The sequence below is a fragment of the Typopeltis vanoorti genome, chromosome 9, assembly GCF_054136105.1.
Source record: "Typopeltis vanoorti isolate ZY-2024b chromosome 9, IOZ_Tvanoo_1.0, whole genome shotgun sequence".
In the NCBI taxonomy this organism is placed as follows: domain Eukaryota; kingdom Metazoa; phylum Arthropoda; class Arachnida; order Uropygi; family Thelyphonidae; genus Typopeltis; species Typopeltis vanoorti.
In genome coordinates, this window is record NC_143557.1 from 20,200,171 (window position 1) to 20,211,111 (window position 10,941).

The window sequence follows — 10,941 nt, forward strand, 5'->3', positions numbered from 1 at the left end:
TTTCTGAGGGTGGGTCCTAGGTACATCATTCCAAATGTGAAAATAATACTCTAAGGTTGAGTGGATTTTAGATTTAGAAAGCAAGTGTCAGAAATAGAGAATGAGAGAAGTTCTGTTTAGAATGAAGAAGAATACCAAGCTTTTTGGAGGCTGAAGATGCTATGGATGCAACGTATTTTCCCTGGACAAGAAAACTGATCTAAAACCAGTAAGTGGGAAACAGAGTATTGTCAAAAGTGAGAGAGAATGAAGCAGAATGGTAAGGAGATGGCCATTTAAGCTATTAGTTATAGAGGATCTTGAAACCTGAATCACATGAGGACTACAAGATTCTGAGAATGAAAAAGAAGAATGGAGAGTATGGTCATTAGCAAAGCTATGAATAGCTTTAGATGTCTGAGAGAGATCATTGATGTATGGGAGCAAGAGCATAGGTGAAAGTCCTGGGAGTACTCCAGCATTCACTGAAAAATCTGGTGAAAGATCATCCATCATGACCAGCAATGAATGACCAGCATGTGATTCATTCACAAAGAGTAGGAGTAGCAGCATGAGATGGTAGCAGGGTAAGAAGGCTATGATGCCAGACTTGATGAAATGCCTTGAAAATTTCAACACCAACCATCTAAGTTTCTCTAAACTTTTCAATGGACTGTGTCCCCAAGTTGGTAAGATTAGTTATGAGATCCACTATTGAGCAACAATTGTGGCATTCAATATTGATAAGTCTCCAAATAGTGAAGCAGCTGGCTGTTGATGACTGTTTCCATTATTTTCAAGAGTACTGATGTCAGAGCAATAGTAGTCTGACTTTTAGCTTCTGTTTTTGGGAACAGCATGCTGTTCCCAAAAACAGAAGCTAAAATAAAAGTTCCCAAATGCTGTTCCCAAAAACAGAAGCATGAATAAAAGCATGCTACCAAACTGTTCACCAGTAACACTTGAAGAGGCAATACAAGATAGGTGTCGGTTCTGGGGTACAAGCTTTTAGTACGACTGCAGGAAAAGCATCAGGTCCAGGAAGTTTATTAATATCAAGGATATTGTTTATGTCCTCCTGCCAAAAGATCAGGGGAGTCATACAGTGGATAGTTCATAGAATAGTGGGAGGAGATCCCTTGTTGTCTATACAAGGAAGAGAAAAATAATGATGCTGAGGTCTACATTATCTTAGAAAATGTTACCATTGTACTCTCAAGATAAGGAAAACATGGAAGGAGCAGAGGTTACATCCTACAGCAATGACAAGGAAGAAGCATGGAAAGTAGTAATATCAACCAGTGTTTCCTAATGGTGCTCTGATACATCACATTAGTGCTTTAAGATAAAATAAGTCAAGGGCAGTGTTTATAATGAAGTCCATGGAGCAGTGGATTCAATTTCATGTTGCAGCTTTTTCCCCTTACTAATCATAGAAACATCTGTATCTTTCTTCTTATTTTTTTTCCATTAAATAATTTCTACAAATAATCATAATAATAATAATTTTATTTATCTGAAATGTTTTAACAGGTGAACAGATTTTACAACTAAATATCAAGATATACAAAGATAATTACCTCATGCAATGATAATATCACTGGGAATAACATAGTAATTATAAGCCTAACCACCTTTCTATTTACATTGTTTAAAAATATATTAAAGTTAGATCCGCTTTTCAGTACAAAGTTTCTCATAATGCAATGTTCTTCACTTAAAATTCAGTTATAATTAATGCCTAAAAGCACAGTAATTATCAGTAAAATACATTTAAATTAGCAAATGGAATATCTTTTATTTAGTTAGTGTCTTAAACTTCCTTAACTATTACCTACACGGTTAAGTGCTTAAAATATATAAAACAGTGGAAGTGGTTGCTGAAATATGTAGACAAAAACTTTTGCTAAGAAATTATATTTCTGGTTTAATACTTTATCTGAGTGTAAGCAAACAATGTTTGTGCATAAAGTATCTTCACATCTGGGCCACCTGTATATAGAGGCTAATGACTTCACATCAATTGCTTTAGTATCCCATGATGCAAAGCAAACATACACAATGCTATGCATTATGAGAAAGGCCATAACCCAGACCAGTTCTGACATTTATTGAGGTCTCATCAGTGGGATCCAGACGAAGAAGAGATACCAGGATTGAAGTAATGCAGAAGACATATATTTCATGTATACAAGTAGTCTAAAGTTGTCACACCTTATTATTAAAATACTCTGTATTTGAGATACGATGTGATACTAAGGCAATTAATGTGGAGTCATTAGCCTCTATATATAAGTATCCCAGTCATGAAGATACTTCATGCAGAAACATTGTTTGCTTAAACTTGGATAAAGCACATTAAAAGATTTACAAGACACCAAGAATATAATTTAATGGAATCTTTAATTTATAGTATAACCAAGTGGAAGAGCTTTCAATATCTATCTCTAATCCAGAATATTTTAATAATAAGATGGTACACCTTTTGTTTACTTGTATATGTGAAATATATGATTTCTGTAGTCAATTCAGCTGCCATGTGGCCCAGCCGACATCCTAGACATTGCCATCCTACACAACATCAAATACCAGTACAGCATTCAAGCACTGAATGAATTATCATCAGACCACAACCCAATCCTACTTCACTTAGGGAACAAAGACCAGTCACCTCCCCCCACCCCCAAACCTCCATTGTCTGGGAGAAACTTAGGAAAGTGCTACCAGAACACATTGGTCCGGTTCCCCATATAAAAGCCAAGGAAGAAATAGACACGGCAATAAAGAACGTCACCAATCAAATCAATAAAGCCATTACAGCAGCTACAGTATCCACAATTACCCACAAACAAAACTGTCTCCCAGAAGAAATCATGGACTTAATAAGGGAAAAAAACAGACAAAGAAAAAGATACCACAATACCCGTGCTCCCCAGGACAAAACAGACCTCAACAGATTAAACAAATCAGTCCGAGAAGCTCTCCAGAACCACAGGAATCAACAATGGGACAACAAGCTCACCTCCATCTCCATAGCAGATCATTCCATATGGAAATTCCTAAACACTAAACAACCTCAGGAACAAGCGCAAATACCCCCCCCCCTCTCCAAGCAGAACAGCACCTTGCATACACAGATGCTGACAAAGCCAAAGCCATAGCAAGAAACCTAGAGAAACAATGCAGTCCTGCATATCAGAACCTAAACATCAGCCATGTATACAAGATCCATTGTAAAGTCAGGTTCACAGTAAATCGTCCTGATGACAATCCAAGCCCTATAATGCCTACCTCACCTACCGAAATAACTGACATCTCAAAATTAAAAAAGCCCCAGGTCCCAACGGCATCACTAAAAAAAGTCATGAAGGCACTACCATGCAAAGCTATAGTACATCTGGCAAACATCATAAACTCCATCCTCAAATGGCAGCACTTCTCCCAGTCATGGAAAATAGCTGATATCATCCCAATTCACAAACCAGGCAAAGACCCACACCTACCTGAAAATTACCGTCCCATCAGCCTGCTATCCAACTTAGGAAAAATAGCAGAGAAAATCATCCTCATCAGACTCCAAGATCATGTCAACCAACTAAATATCATTTCACAAGAACAATTTGACTTCCGTCAAAATCACAGCACCACCGAACAGATCCATAGACTGGTAAAATACATCACCACAGGATTTAATTGGAATCAGCACACTGGAGCCGTCTTCCTAGACATCTCAAAGGCCTTCAATAAGATCTGGCACCAAGGCCTCCTCTACAAACTTATCATCGCAAACCTTCCACTAAACATGATACACCTGATTAAATCATACCTCTCAAACAGGAGGATGCAAGTCAAAATCAATGAAACAGTCTCAACCCAACCAAAAATCCACGCTGGAGTTCCTCAAGGATCACTGCTAGCGCCCAGATCCTGTTCAACATCTATATGGCAGACATCCCTCAAAATCCTCTCAGATCCACCATCATCCTTTATACAGATGACATGGCTATACTAGCCAGATCCCGTCAACCACATCTCGTAACCAAAAAAACTTCAAGACACCATCCTGAATCTAGAAAAATGGTTTACAGACTGGCGACTACAATTAAACTCCCAGAAAAGCACAACGATACTCTTCACAAGAAGATGAACATCCCCCAAAGGAGACATCACCCTGTTCAACTCTAAAATTCCCTGGAAAACTGAAGCAAAATATCTCGGAATACTTCTCGATAAACAATTATGCTTCAACAGCCACATCAAGAGTACATGCACCAAAGCTTCAAAAGTTATCACAAAGCTATACCCCTTGATCAACAGACACAGCAAACTAAGCTCAAGAAACAAAATTCTACTCTACAAGACAGTGATCTGTCCCACAATTATATACGCCTCCCCAGCCTGGAGCCATACCTCCAAGACAAACATCCTCAAGCTACAAAAGACTACAGAACAAGTGCCTGCAAATGATACTGGAAGCCCCATGGTTCATCAGGAATGCTCAGATCCACCGGGACATAAATTTCCCCTACATCTATCCACTACTACGCTCCCTAGTAGAAAAATTCTTTATGAAGACATCTACACATCCTAACCAACTCATACAACAAGCCAGAAAGTATGACGATAATGACCACTGGAAACATAAAAGACCGAAAGCCATCCTAACACTCAACGACGTATAACCACTTTTGCCCACTCAGGGCGAGCTAAAATAGCTCACAAATCTCTCACATCACTGCTCCCGAAACAGACAACAGGGAATATAAAAAGCATCAAGCTTCACCCTCTGCACCATATATGTCCTGCATCCAGCTGCCATGAAAATATATGTCACATCTCACCTGAGGAAGTATATGCTGTCATCAGAAAACTCAATAATAAAAAGACTCCTGGACCTGACGAGATCTCCAACAAAGTTATAAAAGCACTCCCTCATAAAGCTGTCATGAATGTAGTAGCTATTATCAATGCAATGTTAAGACTCAGTTATTTCCCCACTCGCTGGAAATTAGCAGATATAATCCTTATTCGAAAACCAGGGAAAGTCCCTCAGTTCCCCCCAGAACAACAGACCCATCAGCCTCTTATCATGCTTGGGAAAAATTGCCGAAAAAGTAATCCTTAACCAACTGCAAGATGCAACAAACAAAACCAACCTTATCTCTAAAGAGCAATTCAGATTTCGTGCAGGTCACAGCACAACTCAGCAAGTCACAGATTAGCAGAAATACATCACAACTGGGTTTAACTGGAAGCAGCATACAGGGGCAATCTTCTTCGACATGGTAAAAGTCTTTGACAAGGGCTGGCAGAAAAGCCTCATTCATAAATTAATAACTGCTAATTTTCCATTATACCTCACCAAAATCATTGATTCCAACCTGAAAAATAGAAAATTCCAAATTAAATTGTGTGGGCTTAGATCCTCTGAGAGAAGAATCACAGCAGGCATCCCGCAAGGTTCCCTGCTGTCCCCGTGACTTTTCAACATCTAAATTGCAGATGTCCCAAGCATAATATCAACCACAATGGCTTTCTACATGGACGACATGGCGATTATGACCAGATCACTCAGACCGCACTTAGCAAATGCAATGCCTACTAAACACAGCAACAAATCTTGAAAAATGGTTCAGGAAATGCAGAACAAGCGTCAACGCTGAGAAAAACTCTGCTATACTTTTTACAAGAAGAAAAACATCACAACATGGAGTAATTAAACTATTTAACGTTGCTATCCCATGGCAAACCAGAGTCAAATACTTAGGAATACAACTAGACAGTTGCCTCAGCTTTAATCCCCACATTTTATATGACTGCAATAAAACCAACTCTGCAATTGCCCAGCGCTACCCTCTCATCAACCAGTGAAGCCAAGTTAGCACTGAGAACAAGCTGCACATTTACAAAACAATCATCAGACCCACTTTAACCTATGGATCACATGCTTGAGGACACACTTCCCCCAGAAATATCAAGAAACCACAAGTATTACAAAACAAATGCCTCCGAATGATCTTTGATGCCCCGTGGTTTGTCAAAAACGTTCACCTCCATCGAGATACGGTCATACCAGATATTACTACACTACTTCATGAAATTGCCTCCAAATATTTCACACAGGTAGCTCTCCATCCCAATCAACTTGTTCAAGAGTCATCCAATTATAGCGAAAACGACAGATGGAAACACAAGCGCCCAAAAGCAGTGCTCGTCAGTACACATGCTTTCACACAGCCCTAATTTGGCAAGCCGGGCGCTCGATAATCTATCCTCTACATAATCAACTTCTAAGCGATGAAGGGATCAAAACCCACTGGATTGCTATCCATCTTGCCAGAACCGTCAATCATCAAACCTTTGTATTTCTTCTGGGTATGGCTCTCACTGATGACATTTAATAATGATCATCTTTGAGGTTGCTTGCTTCCTGGAGTAGAGATGTCCTGCTCTGTGGCAAGTTTTTGTCAGTCACTGAGTGGAGCCACTGCTGAGTTTCCTGTCCTGGAGTGATTCAAATCAGGAGTGACAACTTTAGGGGTGATCCTTTAAGGTCACTCAGTGAGATTTAGAGTGATCTTATAGATCACTCAGAGTTTTTGGAGAAGTATTTCCACACTTTAATATACCTCAATAAAGGTCTAAACTAGTCTGGGTAGTGGCCCTTCCATAATGTAAAACATTATGTATGTCTGAAAAGGTGTTTGCTTTGCATTATAGGATACCATGGTAATTGATGTAAAGTCATTAGCCTCTATATACAAGTAGTCCAGTCATGAAGATACTTCACATGCAAACATTGTTGCTTACACTTGAATGTAATTTCTTGCCATCTTTAATTTATACAGAGTGGTAAGACTTTCAGTGTAGGCAAGAAATTAATAAAAACTGCATTAACAAATATTTTGATCTGAATCAATCTGATCACCTTAGGTTCACTGACAGTTCAAACAAGGTAGAGCAATAACAATGGCTTTCAAAACAAGACAAGCTGCATGCTTTATATAGTCTAGTACAACAGATAGCATGATATGATTAAAAAAAAAAAACACTGCTGATAACCGAAAACAATTACTTTTATTATTATCATCATCAGACCTCCGAGGTGTCAAGAACTTCACTCTCTCTCACACCACATTTTCAGGCAATGCATGCAAATTATCCACCACTTTCCATGCAAAAAATCTATTCCTCACCCACATGCTCACACAATCCTTATACTGCTTCCAGTAATGGCCTCTAGTTCTCCCCATCTCCAACCATTCTGTGAAATATCACATCCATGTTAATCTGGTAATTATCCCTTACTAACTTACATACCCTGATCATGTCTCCCCCTCTCTCTTTCTATCCACAAGGCTCTGCAATTTCCATTCTCTTTATCTGTCCTCATATTCCACATTCCAGAGAGCCAAAACCAACTTTGTCATTCATCTCTGAACTCTCTCCAACAACTCTTCATCCATTTTGAAAGCCAGGCAGCCAAATCTGTACACAGTAATCCATATGTAGTCTGATCAAAGCCTTGTATAATAGAATCATAACATCCTTACTTCTATATGTCAATGTTCTCTGCTGTGCTGTCCTCACAATTTTAACAAAACAATTCTGAAATTTCTAGTCCCAATTCACCATCGTCCCCAGATCTTTCATCTCCTCCACATCCTCTAAGATATTCCTACCATTTTTATACTCTGAATCCCATCTTTGCTTTCCAAAATTTAAAACCTTACACTTTGCTACACTCAACTGATATCTCCATACTTGCCAATTCATTCAGTTTATTCAAGTCCTCTTGCAAGACTACCAATATACATTCTACTCTTGATAGCTCTCCCCAACTTTGTATATCATCTGCAAACAACTGTACATCACCAGTCAAGCCCTTCCCAAAGTTGTTTACATATAAATTGAACAAAAATGTATCTAAAATACTCTTGGGCCACACCACTAGTGCCTTTCCTCTTTTGGAATATCATTTCCCCTCCACTATATACAACCTGCTGTATATAGTGATGCCTATCAGACAGCTAATATCCAATATAATACACTAATCTACCATTTAACCCCATCGATTCCAATTTAATTACCATCTTGTCATGTGGCAATCTATCAAAGGTCTTTGGAAAATCTAAATATACCACTATGTATGCATCCCCCTTGTGCAATGCAATTGGCACTTTGTAATAATAAGCAAGCAGATTGCTAGTACACGATCTTCCTTTAGCAAACCCATGCTATCCATCAAAGAGAATTCTGCCTGTCAACTCAGTTCTGAATCATGATCTTCATGAGCCTCTCTAACACCCTGAACACAACTCCAGACAAGCAGACTGACCTATAATTTGAAGCGTTAGTCTTATCACCCTTTATTAAGAGGAACAATTATTGCTCTCCTTAGACTGGAACTTCAGCCAACGTAAGATTCATGTTAGCTGTTGTTAACTCCCTGGAACATTCTCACAAGACAAGCAGTGATATACCATCAAGTCTCGTGGCATTGCTGACATTAAGTTTACTGAATTCCTTATATATCTCCTGCTCACTCACCATCAGTGGTTCTTCTCCCCCGATCTCCCAAAGTTCTCAAGTTCTGCACTCTGTTACATTCACAAGGATGAAATATTTTAATGAATTGCTCAATTAACACCTCTTCTATATCCTCCTTAGTGGTTATCATTCTACTATTATCACTGATCAACATCATCCTACCATAATCATTCTTCCTTCTACTATCCACATATCAAAAATCTCCCTAGGATTTCTTTTAGCTTAATTTACTAACTGCTGCTCATACTATACATTCCCTTACCAAACGAGTTACCTTCTGTGCTTGCTCTCTGTACTCCTTATGTAACTGATTACTGTCACATCTCTCATGCTGCATCCACAATGCCATTTTCTTCCTGTTACATGCTTCACCTCTTCAGTCATTCATTACATACCTACCGTATTTAATCTATCTCCTGACCCTAGGAATACACTCAAGTCATTGCCTCTGTCAGATAGTTCCTGAGTATTGACTAAGCAGCACTGATTTCCTTTCCATCTAATTCCTCATTCCATGATATAGCTGCAACCTACTTCTTGAGTTTGTAACAATCACCCGCCTTATAGTTCCGCATATAACCCCCTTCTTACAAGAGTCTTGATGTGGATGGCTACCACCCAAGTGATTACTTCATGGTCACTTTCACCAGTTGGACAAAGATTTCACACCTCATTTACAATAATATCCTCTCAATCAATATTGGCTCTCGAATTAGACTATCCCAAATTTTAAGTAAAGAAAGGCAGTCATTGCAATTCAATTTTAGCTAGTATAGTAATGCTTCAGCACTCTCCTTATTAGCATGTAGCAATATCGTTTTGAAATCCATTTTTTTTTTTATTGTTCTACCTTGTTTGCACTGTCAATGCACTGAAGATGATCTGTTAGATTCAACTTTACTGTATAAAGAATTACACACTGATTATGCACAGTGCTCCCTTAACAGTTCTGCTTAAGGACTACGGTGAGTTCAGCATAAAAGTGTGTGTGTGTACATGCGCACACACACACACACACACACACACACACACACACACACACACTACTTGCTTTTCTGCACTCATGTCATGACATTCATTTGATAATTACTACTAATTTAATTCAGTTTTGTAAGGGAGGGAACTTAAAGCTACAACATGATTTCTGGATAACATGAAGTGGCTCCCACCCCACTCCGTGTGGTGACCAGTGTTAAAGAATAGTCCCAATGTAGCCCATGCATGCCATAAAAGGCGACTAAAATGGGTACCCAGTACCCAGGTGTATAGCCGAGTTCCTTCTTGTAAGGTTGGGCGCAGGGCTAACAACCCTGTCCTGTAAAAACTCATTTGTTAAGTTAAAAGGAAAATTAGCCAGATGGACTTTGTGGGACAACAGAAAAAGGATATGAATATTGGTTTGGAAGCTTGGAAGCTCTGGAATGTCTTGAGCCTGAACAGACCAGGAACATTGAAGAGAGGGTGTGAGGAACTACAGAGATATAGAGTGCGGATAACAGCATTGCAGGAGGTGAGATGGAAAGGAAGTGGCATATTTCATACCAGAACACATACTATTTTTTGCAGTGGAGGAGATCAAAAAGCCTTTGGCAGCGCATTTTTGGTTAATAAAAAATGGAAACATTTGGTTCTTGATTTTAGACCAGTAAATGAACGACTTTGTGTACTGAGAATAAAGTTTAAGATATTCAATATTTCACTTATATGTGCACACACACCAACTGAGGACTCTTGTGAAGAAGACAAGATCAATTTCTATGAATTATTGGAGAAGATACATGATCAGGTACCGAAACATGATGTAAAAATGGTTCTAGGAGACATGAATGCCAAAATAGGAAAGGAAGAGATCTTCCGACCAACAGTTGGAAGAGATAGTGCACATGAAGAAAGTAATGAAAATGGCATGAGACTAATTGATTTTGCAAGTAGCAAAAATATGATCATATGTACAACCTGTTTTCCACATAAAAAAGTACATAAAGTTACCTGGAGATCGGCAGATGGAATAACGGAAAATCAGATCGATCATGTGCTGATCGATAGATGACATGCGACAAATATCATTGATGTAAGAAGTTTTAGAGGAGCAGATTGTGATACGGATCATTACTTGTTAAGAATTAAATATAAACAAAGGATAAAAATTAATAAAGTAGGTAGAGGAAAGAGAACACCAAGATATGATGTCCAAAAATTAAAATATGGAAAAATCAGACAAAAATATATTGAAAGATTGAGAGAAGAAATAAATGAAGAAAATAAGGATGAACATATAAATAATATGACAACAGATAAAAAATGAGAAGGGATCAAGAATAAAATTACTAAAGTGGCTGAAGAAATCCTGGGATTCAGAAATAATGATAAAAGAAATGAATGGTATGATTTGGAATGTAGAAAATGTGTTGA

General features: G+C 38.4%; 2 protein-coding genes across 4 annotated transcripts in view; one reads left to right on the top strand and one right to left on the bottom strand.

The window, feature by feature from the left end:
- LOC150102912 (uncharacterized) overlaps positions 1-10,941 on the bottom strand; it is a 536,005-nt gene that overhangs the window by 363,786 nt on the left and 161,278 nt on the right. The gene's annotated exons all lie outside the window — the stretch shown is intronic.
- LOC150102913 (protein CFDP2-like) lies at positions 9,887-10,579 on the top strand. The gene has a single exon (XM_090397985.1). It carries the CDS (start codon positions 9,887-9,889, stop codon positions 10,577-10,579), a length of 693 nt encoding a protein of 230 aa, XP_090254111.1.